The sequence below is a fragment of the Dicentrarchus labrax genome, unplaced genomic scaffold, assembly GCF_905237075.1.
Source record: "Dicentrarchus labrax unplaced genomic scaffold, dlabrax2021, whole genome shotgun sequence".
Taxonomy (NCBI): domain Eukaryota; kingdom Metazoa; phylum Chordata; class Actinopteri; family Moronidae; genus Dicentrarchus; species Dicentrarchus labrax.
Window position 1 is genome coordinate 3,908,562 of NW_026136710.1, and position 17,119 is coordinate 3,925,680.

Below are 17,119 nucleotides of genomic sequence, written 5' to 3' on the forward strand. Positions count from 1 at the left end.
AACTGGTAACTGAATGTGTATCTATTGACAGCCAAGATATCTTGATGGCTATTAGGAATATAAAGTAACTATATTTGCTTTTCACAATTTATATAAACTAAATGGAGATTGGGAATTATGTACACTTGCGTGTCTCTGCATACATCATTATAGTAAAGTTGCATCTAATGAGTCTTCCTTATCTACTTGACTTAGCTCCAGCAGGATAAATAATGTTTTTTAGGGAGAAAATAGTGTTATCTATCTTTGGAAAATAAACTCTATACAGTTTCTGTAAATATGTGGATTAATGAGAGAAACCAACTCAAGCACAAAAACTTGTTTTGTGGGTAAGTGTGCTATAAGCAACCCCACAGGTAATTAAAAGCATTATGTGGACTTAAAGTTTCTTCCATTCATATTTGTATATGATCAATTTACAAAGCAAGTTTACTTTATTTGAGTTAGTGACGCTGTATTCAATATTGTTTTCAATTGCTTTGATAAAAACACATACTATATATAAGAAAATCAGCCAAATTACACAAAACAGCAGACATTTTGACGTGAATAACATTGGCTACGTTCCAGTTAAGTGTGACAGCTTCAGGGCCATGGTGTTGTGCATACTAACTTACTAGAACATCCAAATGGAACGGAGCAACCATTAATAAAAAATTATTAGTTGCACCTAAGCTTCAACCGCTATCAAGTCAAAAAACACTGTAAAAAAAAAAAAGGTCTATTGGTACAGTGATTCAGGAGGTTTTGGTTTTATACTGATCATTGAATCTGTGTAATACAGGCTTATATGTATCCATGTTCAAGAAGCTTCACCGTAGCTTTTTCTGTGAATATCTCAGCCAACGTATTTTAGATAAACCTACTCAAAAGCAGTCAATTAGAATATATACTTTCAGCATGTACCGGTGTGTATTTTTGCGTCCCTCTCCCCGGGCGCTCTCCCTCGGCCTCTCCCGTCTCTGAGGCTATTACAGACAACGCTGTTTCTGAGCATGTGGATCCCGCTGCATGGCTTTGTGCATTCTCTACCAACTTCCCCCATTAGACACAGCTCCAAGGTAAACTACATGCACCATCAACAAAACTGACACCCCAATCTATGGAGTTCATACACCTCCTCCCCCTCCTCCACCACCTCGACCATATTATCTACCCTGCGTGACAAGCCGGTAATGGAAAAATCACACTAAGCAAATGGTTCTTCTAATAACAATAAATTTCCTATAAAATTATGAAGGGCCCAAACCGTTTCCTTGCATCTATTTTGCTATGAATTCTAATTAGGGTGCCAGAGAGGCAGAGAGTGCTGGGTCATCACGCCAGAGACAACGTGCGCCTTTTTGATTGATGGCCCGGTGTGGGGTCGGCCTATCCTCCCTTCGCTCGCTCCTCTCCTGCTCTCTTCCTCCTCCCTCCTTTTTCTCTTAAATTAATGGGCATCTCACCTAGCCCCTAATCATAGTACCCCCCCCACACTCCTTCCCTCCATCCGCCCCTCGTTTCTGTTCTCATTTCAATTTTGCAGAAGGTGCACGGGGGAGGGAGGATGGGAGGGATCGATCATTTATCTTGTAATGGCTGGATAATAGATCCATCACGGTAAAACAGCTGCACAAACTCCTATGTTGTCTCTGTCATCAGGCCTTCCCATTTTCTCTTTAAACCATCTTGCCTATAAGCAGCCCCCCCCCCTCCCGTGTGTCACAGTCATTTAACCAAACAGGCACATCTGTAAAGGTAAATGTCAGGAGGCCTGGACACTGCCACAGCCTGGAACAATAACCAAATGTTTCCTTCTTCAACAGGCAGCGAGGTGACATCAGCTAAATAGCACTCACGTAAATGAATTCACTTATCTGTGGTTAAATTGATTAATTAACATCAGATATAGTAAAACAATGCTCTTACAAACCTAAAGATGGCTGCCTTCGCCCTGAAAGTAAGAGGGCAGTAGAGGCTTTTTATGGGCATATATTTTGACATGAGTGCAGGTGTAATTAATAACATTCATAACAGCTGAGTAACATTCAGGTGATTCAGATCCAGAGCTACTGATGCTCTACTACACGACGACGACAACGACGACGAGACTTGATGGAACTGAGCCATCATTAATGCAATTAGTTTCACCTGTGCTTTTCCTTCTATGACATGTCAAAATGTCTGCTGAGGTAGACTGAAACCGCTAATTTGCCCGTAGACGTGAATGTGAGTGTGAATAAATGACCTCCCGCCCCAGTGCCTGCTGGGATCCAGCCCCCTGTGAACCCCCTAAGAGAATGAGCTGTGTAGATAATGGAATAGAAGACACTATCTACTTGCAATGTCAATTAGCACGAGCTTATTTTAACTTAACTTTGGAAAAGAACTTCAGTAATGTGCAGTTGTTTCAAAGATGAGCTGTAAGGACTATTCAACTCATTTATTAGTTGAGTGAAAGAAAATTAATCGTAAACACTTTTGATACTTGATTAATTTGTCATTTTCTTTACACAAAGATGGAAAAAAACCTCACTGGTTTCAGCTTTTCTAATGTGAATATTTTACATCTTTGCATCCCTGCCTGGCAAATTCCCACATCTTTCAAACTTGACCCTCCACGCGGCTTTCTTTCCGTGTAAGCCCGAGCTGAAATAGCACTCGTGAAACCGTCAAGGGTCTTGACAAAACACTTGCAGAGCTACTGAAGACTAAATAAATAAAACTGCCTTCACAGGCAGTGCAGCACCGCTCATGACTGTAGATGTTTGAAATCTGTGAAGTTCCTCTTTATGCTAAGCTACATGTTCACCCTCTCCCCAGCTGACTCAACTCCAGGACATCCTTACATAGCGTTACTCCAGTATATAGAGAAATAAATAAAATGTCAAGATGACTGGCCATCGCTGTGGGACTTAATGTGCGACTAAAACGGTACATGGTATCCTCTTGCCGTCATAAAAATGCATCGCTTGATAGCTATTAAGTATCCTCTATGTTTTTCACCATTCATCACCGACTGATGGTGCTTGTGCGTCTGTGTGATGATAGTGCCCTCTCTCTCTGTCCCCCTGCCTCACAATGTGGGCTCCAACGGGGAGAAGTCATCTGTCTTCGTTAGCGTCTGGGGCTAAATATGCTATGCATCTGGTACTGGGCTTTCCATCCCCCCCTTGGCCTGAGCTGCTTTGTTTTGTTTGTATAACGATAGGTATATGCTATGAATACATAATTACAACAAACTGTGCATGACTCGCACGTACAAACACAACATACTCTGCATTCTGTAGCCAACGTCTACATATTTGAAATTGGCATTTAAACACCCTTAGTATTCACTGTGACCTCCTCAAATTAATGTGCTGCCTACTGACTTCTAATGGGCTGCCTGCATTGTGTCTGTGAGTGGCCTAAACACAGGATTTGAGAATCCAACTCATTTATGGTCCATTTTGGAAAAAAAGAAAAAGAAGTTGGCCTTTGAGAAAATTAAGCTGACACTAGCATCAGTGCGAAAATTCCTTCCAAATGGACACTTAACAAGGAGCATCTGAAGATGTGTGGGTTTAAGTGGGTGTTAACAAACCATGGCATTGCCGAATGAGCTGTGGGATGGAGAGCTAAGAGAAGAATCGCTTGACTGGGGCGCCCTCCAGTGGTCTTCGACATGGGAGGCGTACTGTATGGCACTCGCCACTCGGTCTGTACTTACTGTGCTTTTGTCTTTCAATAGTTTCTCAATCACTTCGATCAGCTGCTCTTTCTGGTCTGGATCCAGGCTGAAGACAGTATAGAGAGAGAGAGAGAAAGAGAGAGAGAGAGAGAGAAACTGTCAACTGGAATGGTAATTATTCACATAACATGAAAACTTGATGGACTTACAAATTAAATTATGTCTCCTCGCTGTGCTCAGAATACGGAGCGCCTGTGTGTTTACAGTGGTTCGGGACAACGGTCTAATGATCAGGTTTTATTTTCTGATCTAGACTGCAACCAAATCAGTCCCATTCACTGCTCCTTATATAAAAACACTCTATAGTGAGCAAGTAATGGAGATTTCAGACATTGAATGCACAGTATTGTGGGAGTGTTAGCAGAGTAAAGACTACACCTGCAAGTCGACTAATTGATTAGTCAGTCGGCAGAAAATTCATCTTAATTGATTCCTTTTGCTTTTTTTCTGTCATATCTAACTGTAAACTGAATTTAAGGTTGCTACTGTTTGCTGAATAAAACAAACAACTTCATCATTTTGAGCTAAGAGGAAATTACAGCGAGCATCTTTCACTACGTCCTGACCTTTTATAGACAAGGCGGTTAATCGAGAAAATAATGTGCTGTAGAGCTGCAATGATTGGTCGATAAATCAATCAGTTGTCAACAGTTCAATTATTCTCCAACCATTTAGTTCATCAGTTAATCCTCCGGAGTCATTTTTTAAAGAAAAGAACAACCAAATTCTCTGATTTCAGCTCCTCAAATGTGAATATTTTCTGGTTTCTTGCATCCTCTATGACATTAAACTGAATATCTTTGGGTTATGAACCAAACAAGACATTTGAGGACGTCACATTGGGCTTCGGGATCAACAGTATTCACCATTTTCTGACATTTTATGAACTAAACAACTAATCGATTAATCGAGAAAATGATCATAATTATCATTAGTAGCAAGCCCTACCATGGATCCTACTTTTTTTGCTCCATTATGGGGATTTTTAGGCCATTATATAAAGCATATATTTCACACTCAGAAGTCAGACACGTAAATATAAATGTGTAAAATAACTATAGTGCACTATATAGTAAATGGGTGAGACTTCAGACTCAGTTGTAGTCTTGTAAAGAACTAATCACCTGATATTAACCCTTAAATCAAATATGCAACTGATTCTGGTTGAGCTTTACTACTCTGCTCAGATTTGAGGCACTGATTCATTCTCTGATCCATGCCAGTTTTAGAAAGACTCAGCTGATAAGAGCAAGAAAGCTGCAGGGCAAAACCCCTCAAATCAACATTACCCAACATTTATTGTATCAACTGCTCAGTTCATTGCTCAGAAACGAGGCGGTGAGGAGAGCCAGTCAAGTTAACGAGTGCAGCTGGTAGCTACTGGCTTTACCCGGTCGTGTGCAGCTCGTGTAGCAGTCCTCGTATTTAAAACAACACCAGAAACAACATCAGCCCCACAGAACTGTACCTGTAGAGCTTCTGGATAGCATGGGCCGATGTCTTCCTGACATATGGGGAGAGGTCAGCTGCCGCCTCCTTGATGGCCAGCATCATGATGGGGACAATTATGGGCACCCGGATACTGGACAAAACCCTCAATGCGCTGGCCCGGATGAACTGGTTTGGGTCCTGTCACAGAGATACAGAAAACAACCCTCATTTCAGTGTGTAAATGAATGTTTTCTAGTGATGCTACTGCTTCCAAAGCATTCAACAGACAATATGCAACTTTCCCAGTATAGATTATATACTATAACAACATTAATGTCATATATAACACAAAAATACACAATTAATGACTGAGCAATAAAGAAAAAAAAGGCAAGAAATGACAGCAGCCTCCAGAAATATGTATAAGAAGACAATACTTGCCTATAAGAATGTATATACACTAAAATATTATAACTTTTCACCATGGTAGTGCTAATAAAGAGAGAAAGACAGAGACAAGAAGTAGAAATGTTACCTTGAGGGCCCGCTGGAAGGTGCTTATAGATAGCAAAGCCAGGTCCTGCTGCTCCTCTGCATACCTCACCAGGTAGACATATACAAGCTTCTTAAGCTGCAGAGGACAATTAAAATCAAACAGCAATAAATTGAAACAGCTGTAAAGGGAAATTAACGCAGCACAAGGGGGAAACAATCTAGGAAACCAGCTGTGTTGTAAAACTTATGTGAAAGGACGTGCTGCATGTTTTTACATCTAATAAAACCTAAAAGACTGCAGCTATAAAAGCCATAACATGAACAATAATGAATGAAACAACTGGGAGAGTCAGACTCTTAGCTTAGCTTTTTTCTGTGGGAGTTTATTATTTCAAGGGGTAAAAATAAAAGTTGGTATAAAAAGTTTTCCTGTCTTGATATCACGAGCTGCAGACTCGATTCAGTGTTGTTTCAGGCAGAGAACGAGGTTATGCATTTTTGTTTCCTTTCAGAAATTGCCATTGAATTATTTGCCGCCGCCGCTGCCCCCCCCTGTCTTGTGTTTTGGCTTCCTCGCTTCTTCTTTTCTCGCAGGAAAGCCTGAGATAATATTTGTCCTGCTGTCTGACAAGTTTAAGTGGAGGCCAAAGGTTGCTCTCTGCTCTACTGATTCACATCAGCTATTCAGAAAAAAAAAGAGGAATTGTCAGAGCTGATTTGTGCCTATGAGGCTGCACATTCATAAATAATGGGACTGGAATAAAAAGTGGTCATGAAAAATGATGATTTACTTCAGGAACTATTCATAATTTCATTTAAGAACTGATTTAAGGTTGAGGTCAGGGGTAAGGTTACATTTTAGGTACAATCGCCAGGAGCTTAATTAGTAATCAGAACCACGCTTTCTAATGCAGCGAGTATCGACCTGCAGCAGTGCACCACAGTTCTCAATCATCGTTCTGGTCATTACTGCTGGAATTAATGGCATTACTCACTATAAAAGGAGACACAACCCATCTGCCCTCAAGGATCTGGTTTCTATGACCACAGAGCACACAACTGGTTTCATTTTGAACAGCTAAATAGGCGGTTAAAGTTTTTTTTATATATTTCCTCTTCCTGTCACTTGCACTCAAAAGCAAACACAACTACACCAAAAACATGCAAACACACTCGTACACGTACGATATGTGGTGTTAAAATGAAGTGCGGCAATGATTAAAGAAAATAAAGTGCAATGATATGAAATCACGCAACGCCGTCAATAACCTGCATGCTCTTGTGCCCTTTTCTAACTGGTGGGGATCAATGGCAGCTCGCAGTGACGAGGAGAGAACGGATGAGGGCGGGGACGAGAGAGGACGCCATTTTTTTTATTCAGCGAGACATACTGTAGGGGAGTAAAGTGTGGAAGAGCTAGGGAAAGGAAATGAGAGAGAGAGAGAGAGAGAGAGAGAGAGAGAGAGAGAGAGAGAGAGAGAGAGAGAGAGAGAGAGAGAGAGAGAGAGAGGCGCTTGCACTACCTTAGCAGCTGGTGTATATGAGGTGGGAGACAGAAGACGTGACTGTGGGCTCTCTACTGCCAATTACATCCACCCACCTGCTCCCCTACCCTGCCACGAGCTGCTTCGGCTGCATGCCTTGCACACAGCGCCCGGCTTCAGGCCCCCCGCTCACATGCCGCCCCTCACGCTACCTGATTATTCTGCTGCTGCTAATCAATATTCACAGGCTCTGAGCATGGGAACCCCTCTTGAGCTGTTGCCTACTGTTCGCTCATTCACTGGAATAGTCCGTGCACATGGCTCACTCTTTACATGATTTAGTGGTGATGCACAAATTTATGTAGTAATTTTCCTACTATTTATTGAGAAGAGGGATATACTTTTTAATATTTTTGGAGGCTTTTATTGCCTTAAATTGATAGTGACAGCTGACAGGTAGATCTGTAGAGCTGACATTATCACAGCTAGAGTTACAGCTCCTGAGAAGGATAGTTGCAAAGCATATTTTAATAACTTATAATCTTCTTACGAGAAATAAAAGGTTAAAGAAAAATGGGACGGAGCCCTGTGATTGTCACGTCTCTGGTCTGATTCCAGTCGGCACTCACACTGTAACAGAAGCCAAACTGAGCAGTGGTACATTTACTTACTTGTACTTTTCTTTTCATGCTAGTATTTGGGTACCTCTTATGTTACTGGTGCAGAGATTTGAGTGTATGACTAGTTCCTCATTTGTGTCTGTTAAGACTTTGTTCTTACCTCATATATATCTATATATTTTTTTTTATCTATTTATCTAATATTGTCACTCTTATGTGATTTCTTTCTAGTTTGTCTGTTTTACTTTGTCCCCCCCAAAAAAAACATTCAGAGAAAAAACAATAAATCAGACAAATGAACACAAACTAAATTAAATAAAAGCTTTCAAATGAAGCCAATCCACATGAGCCTTTTGTTCTGTATGAGGAAGTTCCCTCTGTAACGTCTCGTGTGCCCACGTGCTGTGTCACACGAGAATTAAATGAATCACGACGACCGACTGTTGTAAAGCTGATGATGTTTTTTTTCTGCGATGCATTTCTTAATAATGTCATACCTCGATGTTCTTGCTCGCGACGTTCTTCACCACGGCAGGAAACAGCTCTGAGGAATTTTTCCCTTTGGCAATCAGCTGAAAACAAAAACAATAAAAACACTTTTATCCACTAATTGTATCGCTTGTATTAAACTCAACAGCTGAGAGAGAGACAGACACACACAACACAACAATATGAGATCTGACGATGCACTCACCCCAACGATCCTTTTCATGGCCTCCAGTTTGAGCGACTCCTTGTTGCTCTCCAACATCTCTTTAAGGTCTTCATTCCTGGGGACAGAAAATACTGTTAATAGAGATGTCCGATACCCGATATCCATTCTCGATACCGATGCTAATAGCTGAGCGTTGCGTATCGACCAATACCGAGCACCGACCCGATATACGTGCGGAAAAGATACCGTATTTTAGGCAGTATCAGAGGAATTTCTGATGCTGTTACTAATACTTATCATGGCCAACATTAGAGAAGACATAGTGAGCGCTGCCTGAGACTTTCACAAATCAGTTTCAAGTGTTAAGAGCTTGACCAAAAGGTACTGTGAAAGCTCTGTGTGTACAACATCTGTGTCAGCTTCACAGATTACAGGGTACACATGCAAGGGTCACACACTTCTTCTATACGCTTCTAAAGAGCAAACAGTTCTGTGCTGCACACTGTTTGGTCTACAGGAGCCGAAGTGAACTGATACCGACGATGCACCCGACCGAGTAACAAGAGCGTTATCTGCACCAACGCAACAGCAGCATCACACCAATTTCGGCTAAAATTGCCCGGCACTCACATGATACGACAATGCTCATTCCTTTGCGAATGCTAACACACACACTGAGGTTGTACAACTACACCGGTTGTTTGTTCCACACAGAGAGGATACACAGTAGGAGAAGTCATGTTAAGATGGAGAACAAGAGTTGTACATTTCTGAGAATTTAATGGATAAATGTATTTTAGCCATGCTGGCTGTGAGGATCCACAACTGCTGGATGAATTGCTGTTAAAGTTGGTATGGGCATTTGTGGTGTAAAATAACTCTAAAAAAAACAACTGAAATGATATTGCCATTAGCCATTTAGTGCTAATTAGCAAATGTTAGTAATGCTAAAACGCTACACTAAGATGGTGACAACGGTAAACATTATACCTGCTAAACATCAGCACTTTAACATTACCACTGTGAGCATGTGAGCATGCTACATTAGTGTTTTAGCATGAGTTTAATCACTGGTCTAAGTGACTAAATTGGGTTAATATCAGTCAAAATCTATTAATCTTGCAGGTTTAAAAGTTTAAAAGCTACACACCATAAGCCATCATTTTAAGTAATACATGTACTGCATTTTTCCTGGATTGTATTAAACTTTTTGGAGGTATAATTATCTTACTTCATGTAAAAATTAAACTGCAGTATAACAAACCTTGAGAGAAAACTTATTTCAAAACATGATTTTAAAGTTTGTTACATCCAAGAGACACTTTTTAAAAGTTGAAATGCAAACTTCCAGCTGACCAACATTATGAGCAAACAACAACCTGAGCTAAAACTTACGTTAAAAAGAAGTAAAAAACGTATAAAAAAAACTTTACGGTAAGTCTCCATCAGAGTGCTGTGGGTGATCTTACTACAGTACCCGGCTTTGTGTGCATCCTTGGGGCTACTACTGGTGTGTGTGAGGGCCTGTTCTTCCTGACTGAGCTCAGGCTTCAGAGTGAGCTGTAAGTTCTCAGCAGACACCATCGCTGTCCTCATGGCTCCCACTGCCTCCGAGCGCAAAGAAGATAAACCAACATCCATACCGCCTTTCCTCCCCCCAACAGCAGTCCAAAAAGCACTTGAGTCCACTTGTTCTGTGTGTGTGTGTGTGTGTGTGTGTGTGTGTGTGTGTGTGTGTGTGTGTGTGTGTGTGTGTTAGCTGTCTAAAGAATGAAAGAGTCCACAACTGACTGTATTTCAAGTAACTCAAGAGTGAAACAGCTGTGGTAATTACTTTCCCTTCAGGCTGTGTTCCCTGGCTTTATTTACGCTTGTCTTCTCGTCTCGTTCTTGTTCATAACTGTCAAAGCTGGGAAGAGTGGAAAAACAGCACAGGCTCCACTGGCTTTGTGGCTGTCATTCACTACTCCCTTCCTCTTCTCTTTAGGGCAAAAAAAAAAAAAAAAAAAAAAGTCACAAGATGCCCCGTCAGCTCGCTAATGGCAAGTCATACTTATGCTTGAGGGTGGTAGTGCCTGCTCACTCGGGTAAGACCTCTCTCCTTCTTCCGTAGTCCACATTCCTTCTCAAACTACCTGGCGGTCAGCTGTGGTCGACTCTTGTTAAGTTGTTACTCCTCTCTTTCTATACATGTAGGTTTTTCCTCTTGGAAACTGGGCTCTCTCACCTGCAGTCCGGCTGTGTGTGTGTGTGTGACTGTCTCTGTGTGACTGTGGTCACTTCCCTCTAGGGGAAAAAGGAGGGCCTTATCTACACTGGTGGGTAAACACTGCGCTACTTTTCATCACCTCAACCGCACAATAATCCACTTTAGCTTGACACCAATGAGAGCACATACCCTGCCAAGTTTGGCCGACGGGGACCAACAGGACAGGCCCACAGCAAAGATAACAGTGCCCGAGCTGAATGTCAGGAAACACCCTTTAAAAGATGTGAATGTACAGAAGGATTTTAGAGGGTGAAAAGTGAGCTTCCTGCCCTTTCTTTGAGAGAAAATGACTGATATAAGTAACAACTCAGTCACTTTCACAAGCTAATAAATATATCACACAATATCTGAGGTCCAAAGTTCACTTCTGTAAAAGAAGAATATGAATAAACCCTTAATAAAGCAGAGTTGGATGACAGGTAGACAATTCAATATTATTGTTTAAACCTGCACAAACTGATTATTCAGCCACTTGGAGGCAGCAGAAACAGGAAACACAGCAGTGACACATTAGCAGTTAGGCGAACTTGTTAGCAAACAGTTGCTTATTTACACGTAAAGCAGATAAAAAAATAACATTAGCATTCATTTAAAGAGGGAAATATGTGGTTCTTTAGCTGCTGAATGCTCCACTATGACCAGCAGCTCGTTGCTAACGGTGTCTCTCTGCTGGTTGGTAACGTACAATGGGTGTACGTGGAAAAACAGCTGTCTACAGAGGCTGAAAACAACGCTATATGTACGAGTGATGACAGAAAACCTAAACAGGAAAGTTCCATGCAGGAAAAACAAAATAATTAGTGAACAGAGAGAAGCCCCATAGTGCTGTTGCCATAGTTAACATCAAAATATCGATTATAACCACCGTATGTTCAGCAAATATATGCCAGCAGTGACAGCTATAATAATACTTTCTGCTAAATCAGACTCTGATAACTAATACTTTGAACAGAGGCTCCAAGTTAGCCGTCTCTCATACAGCATCGCTCTCAATCTCTCCGGTCCCGACACATCAGAAAGTCAAATGTCTGCATCACTCCTGCCTCACTATTATGAAACAAATCTTATAAGGCTCTTGCAAGAACTGTATTTTGCCTATAGACCCAAATGTGTTCATTAACATGCAGCGTTAGTGTCAATTAGAATTCTACACAACTCTTTATTATCAAGAGAAGTATGAAGGACAGACGGACTGCAGTGATTATTGCCTCCGTGTAGCTGTCAGTTACTCTGGATCTCATCATGTAGTTGTAACAGACTCACAATACAGCAGCAGAGGCAGGAGGCGGCTCTCAGGGCGCCACCTTATAACAAAGTCTCTCTCCACAACTGTATTCCTCTCTGACTTTAGTGAAACAAAAATTCCATCTTTAATGTTTTTTTCTCTTGAGTAAAACGCTGTAATCCATTCTTTACATTTTTATAGAGAAGTGCTAGAGGGAAGAGAGAGCTCAACAAACATGTGCCAGAGTGAAAATAACACATTGGATCAACTCATATTCACTGTTTTTAGTTTGTATTGCTGAGGATTTATTCAACTAATTTAAGGACCTCTGTTCAAAATCTTGTGTTCTGACATTACATAACTTTGAGAGTTACCAGTGGACTAGAATAACTGGTTAATATGGTTAACTGACTTTCTTATGTAACACTTATATATATTCCTCCATTCATTAAGAAATTAATGGATGGGGTTGCACTGTATGATGCATTTTAAATCAGTGTATCATGCTGGAATAAAACTAAATGCTCCTCTTTCCAATTTGGTTGCCTTTCCAAAGTCACTCTCTGTAACTGACAAAGAAAACGTCAACACATGGTCCATTTAGCAGCTGTTCTGGAGCTTTCCATTGTTCACAAATCCTTAATTCAATTAAATAAAAAATGACTTTAAGGGACTACTCGTCCATGTAGGATTTAGAAGTTGTAATTGAGCGCTCTTCATTCCTGACCTTGGAAACAGTAGCCGACAAAACAAACAGATTCTCTGCGACTGCTGATAAATGAACACTAGCAGCTACGGCGTCCGAGAGCAGACAAAAAGGGGTCAAAGTAGAATATATTCACACATATATTTGCACAGAAATCAGGCATAAAGGGTAGACATGGAAAGAAAAATACTGCATAAGGAATAAGTCATAAATGATCTTAAAGAACGGGGGGGGAATGCATGTAGCTGTGGTTTGATCGAGCATGCCAGGAAGCCTGGGAAAATATGCGAGTGCCTGTTAAAATATTTGGAGCCACCTCTCTAGAAGTTTGCCAAATAGAAAGGTTTGAGATGAGCACAAGAAGCCCACAGTGAGAGTAAGGGTGAACAGTCAGAAAAAAGAACTGTAAATAATTTTAAATTACATACAGAAGTGGGATTTTCATGGATTGCAATACAACAAACTAACAAATGGACAAACTGATACCACTTTAGGTGTTTGAGTATAATTCCAGTTAAATCTATAAGCATCAGTCTTTAAACAGTGCTTCCTGGTTGAAATATGACTGCTCACTCTCAATGGACAATGAAGGAGTCTCTGGACAGGATATCATAAACACGGGCCAACATTAACCCACTAATAACCCTCATTTGAACAGTAAAAATATCTAAAATCCTAACTTTAATGGAGCTCAAATAAAAGTGTTCACACAACAAATCCATACAACCAAAAGCACTCAGCCACAGTGAAATACCTCTTTAGTCACAGATAATAACGTGTCACATGTTTCCATGCCCTGGCATAGAGCTTTCAGTCAGCAGGGGAAGACGCCTATAAGACTAAAGAACATTGCAGGAATGTAACTGTGTCCTTCACATGTGACAGATATTCAGCAGTTTTAAATAACAAAAACATATTGAAGGAAGCTGGGGACACAGATACTTGCACTGGCACAGCTTAGGATGCACAGGCCCACGCATTGTGAATTGTGTGAGGCAGACGTGTGCAAACAGAAGCATCATTCATGCCCTGGTGTTCTCGTTCGGGTCTTGGCTTAGAGGTAGGCAAACATATGACCTAGCTTTGCCTAACAGGGTGAGGTGGTCATGTGAGACCACTTAGGGAGGTTCATGTTAGCACACTAAGCAATATTTAACACTCTGGGAAAATAAAAGTCGACAGAATGAACATGCATGATACTGCAGAATACTGCTGAGGGAGAATACTACTACTACTACAAATATCTGACCGATTTCAGGACATTTAGTAACATTTCTTGTTGGATTGAAGACAGAAAAAAACCCTAAATTGAGCTCTAAAAACATCTTAAATCTCCATCTGTGGAGCTACTGCGGTGTGTACTTTGTTAACCCAGTCAGAGAGCATTACACCAGAGGAGCTAAGCAACATAAACACTGATTTCTTTACAAGAAATTACAAAACTGCTAAGGATGGTCACACTGATGATTGGCTGCCCTCTAGTGGCAGGTTTCTGATTTAAAACTCAAAACATGCTGACAGTTTTATAAGTGAAAGGTTAGTTAAACATGGTTTTGAGAAGGTAATATAGAAACTAACTGCGATGTGATGTTATATGGTTTCACAGGGAGAGAGACTTTAACTGAGAGAGAAATAACTGGTGTGCTAGGGTCCAAAGGGGGTTTCATGTCTTAACACAGTCTAGTAGCTCCAACTCTGAATATGAAAAGAACAGATCATTCTTTTCCATCCTCACCTGAGCCTGACAATAAAACACATAACTTACATAACTGAGTAACTTGGCCAAGCATATAAAACAGGTGGTTTGCAGATAAAATCAAACAGGCCTCACATATAAAGTGCAGATGGGTTGGAAGGCCTTGTTGCTCTTCTATATAAAAAAAAAGGCCTCTCAGACAAATCTCTAGGTCCAAACAAACACATATTTGCTTTAAAAATCAGCAGTTTTAAGCACAAAGGAATCAAAATTAAGCCACAAACTAATGCGAACACACCTTCCATACACAAACCCTGTGTATCACACACGATACTGAGCATAAATAAACCACTGGTCAGAAGTCGAAACCTGGTTGTAGCTCCATACAGTCTGTGCATATCACGGCTAAACAGCACTTCACAGTTACAAGATCATAAGAAAAGGTTTATTTTTATTAAATTAACATAGATTGAAGGTGAAGACCTTTGTCCTCAGGTCTTTGTAGCTCTCTTTCTGTTTAGGATTTGACTCCAGTACGATAAGGCGTGCAGTGGTCAGTGTGTCATCCACCTGCAGGCTGAGATGTGTATTATCGTTTGCATGTGTGCTCATTTTATGCAGGTTTAACTTATAAATGTCATAATGATGCACGAAATAAGGCGCAGAAAGGCTTTGGTTGATCAGTAGTTATCTGTATTTTTGGCGGTTACAGATTAAATTCAGTGTTAATATGTAGATTAACAGACATTTTACCGTGTTGGCCTAAATCTGCTCATCACCTTCAATCTCTTTTCCTTCTGTTTATTAATACTGTACAATGATATGGTACACTAGGTGTCATTTCTGCTGAAGGAAATCACTCCTATAAAGGCTGCAACTAATGATTTTTCCCCCTACTATTGATTAAATCTGCTGATTATGTTCTAGATTAATCACCTAATCATTCCAAAGTTATGTCTTTAAATGACTTGTAATGAAGACATTCTGTTTAATATGATATAAAAACGGTATTTTCTGCCATTTGTGGAAGAACTTATTCAATTAAAATAATGTTTCATATAATATACTGACAATCATACTGTGCACACTTTATGAAGCACTCATGAGCAATGATTAGAGGCCTAGTTAGACCTTTCCGAACGCCATATCTTAATATGTAAAGTCTACTCATTCATGCAAATTGTGTATGAATGCATGAAGTTTTTATAATTGTGTACAGTACACCTTCTTTGTCTCCAACAAACATTAAATAAATCACTACCTAAATCACTTACTAGCCTTGTTTTCCAGGCTTTTGAGACAAAGTCAGCACATCAAAACGAAACACACTTACTCAGAGTATTGACTCTTGCAACACCACAATGAGTATAACGTTACAAAACAAAGGAATATTTTCACTTTCCACTTCTCCTCCACCTGAATACCGTTGAACCTGCCAACCTCAATGGAGGAAGAACATCAGCTCTCAACTGTGCAAGCTACTGCTCTTTGGCTTTCCAGATAAACAAGATAAAAACGTATATATATATATATAAACATATTTCTGCCTGTAACTTCACACTGTCTCAACCTGCTCTCTCGGCTTCATCTCATCAGATAGGTGTCGAAGAAAAAAGAGACAACTAACCACCAGTCGCCATCACTACCAAGCTTATTGATGCTGCAGGGTCTTTGCTGGCCCTCTTTCTTCACAACACACACACACACACACACACACACACACACACACACACACACACACACACACAAACAAACCGCCTCGCTTTGCCACATAAGCTTACTTCTTGAAGTCGGTGCTGAACAGTCCAAAGGCAGCCCCGGTGCCGGAGGAGGTCGGGGTGCTCTCCTGACCCGCTTCCACGGCCGCCTCCGCTCCGCCTTGGTCATTGTACAGGGCGCTCGTCGACATGCTCGGCGGTTAAACAAGTGTCCGGTAATTTAACGTATATTCAGCTCCAGTTTCTACTCATAAGCTGCTCGTAAACCCGAGGGTATATCAGCGTAACGTAGCGTAGAAAGTTCCCGCAAAAGCCAAAAAGTTCTCCGAGATTTCACCCAACTTTTTTTTTTTTTTTATTATTTTTCCTCCACACACACACACACGCAGTAGCGGAAGTGTGAGCTGGACAAGTTGGTGTCACATGACAGGGCTTCGGCTGCGCACGGCACACAGATCTAGGTTGAGTAGAGTCGCTGCCCGTAACCGTAGCAACTTGACGTGTCGTTTAGAATGCGTGGATCTGGGGTGGAAACGCCCCGAGACTTTGTGTTGCCCGGGTAACAACGTTTCTTACTGGCAGACAGTATTTGCGTAGTCGTCAACGTTTTTTACGCAAATTTAACCGATAATCTGCCGGTAAGAGTGTGAAAACATTTAGTGTGACCGGTTTTTAACGATTTAAGGTCAAATTAGGGTAAGAAATAAAATTAAGTTAAATTAAATTAAATAAAATTAAATTAAAATACCAAATGTCCCAACTTGGATGACAAACAAATTCAAAATAAAATTTAAAAAAAAGTAAATAAAGTAAAGTAAAAATTTAAATAAAATAAAATTAAATAAAATTAAAATACCAAATGTCCCAACTTGGATGATAAACAAATTCAAAATAAAATATATAAAGTAATTTAAAAATTATTAATTAAATCATGCCCAACGATGACAAACAAATTCAAAATAAAATTTTAAAAAAAGTAAATAAAGTAAAGTAAAATTTAAAAAAATTAAATTAAATAAAATTAAAAGACCAAATGTCCCTACTTGGATGACAAACAAATTCAAAATAAAAATTTAAAAAAAGTAAATAAAGTAAAGTAAAATTT

General features: G+C 40.2%; 1 protein-coding gene across 2 annotated transcripts in view; it reads right to left on the minus strand.

The window, feature by feature from the left end:
• ap3b1a (adaptor related protein complex 3 subunit beta 1a) overlaps nt 1–16,425 on the minus strand; it is a 57,462-nt gene extending 41,037 nt beyond the window's left edge. The window contains exons 1-6 of one of the 2 annotated variants that reach the window (XM_051412864.1): nt 16,078–16,425; nt 8,440–8,515; nt 8,243–8,317; nt 5,682–5,777; nt 5,184–5,344; nt 3,695–3,761 (exon numbers count right to left, since the gene is read on the minus strand). In XM_051412864.1, the coding sequence (XP_051268824.1) occupies nt 3,695–3,761; nt 5,184–5,344; nt 5,682–5,777; nt 8,243–8,317; nt 8,440–8,515; nt 16,078–16,205 (603 nt within the window). In that variant the 5' untranslated portion in view covers nt 16,206–16,425. Of the gene's footprint in view, nt 1–3,694; nt 3,762–5,183; nt 5,345–5,681; nt 5,778–8,242; nt 8,318–8,439; nt 8,516–9,877; nt 10,650–16,077 lie in introns of those variants that run through there. The other variant, XM_051412863.1, reaches the window with a different exon arrangement.
• Between the last annotated feature and the right edge of the window lie 694 nt (nt 16,426–17,119).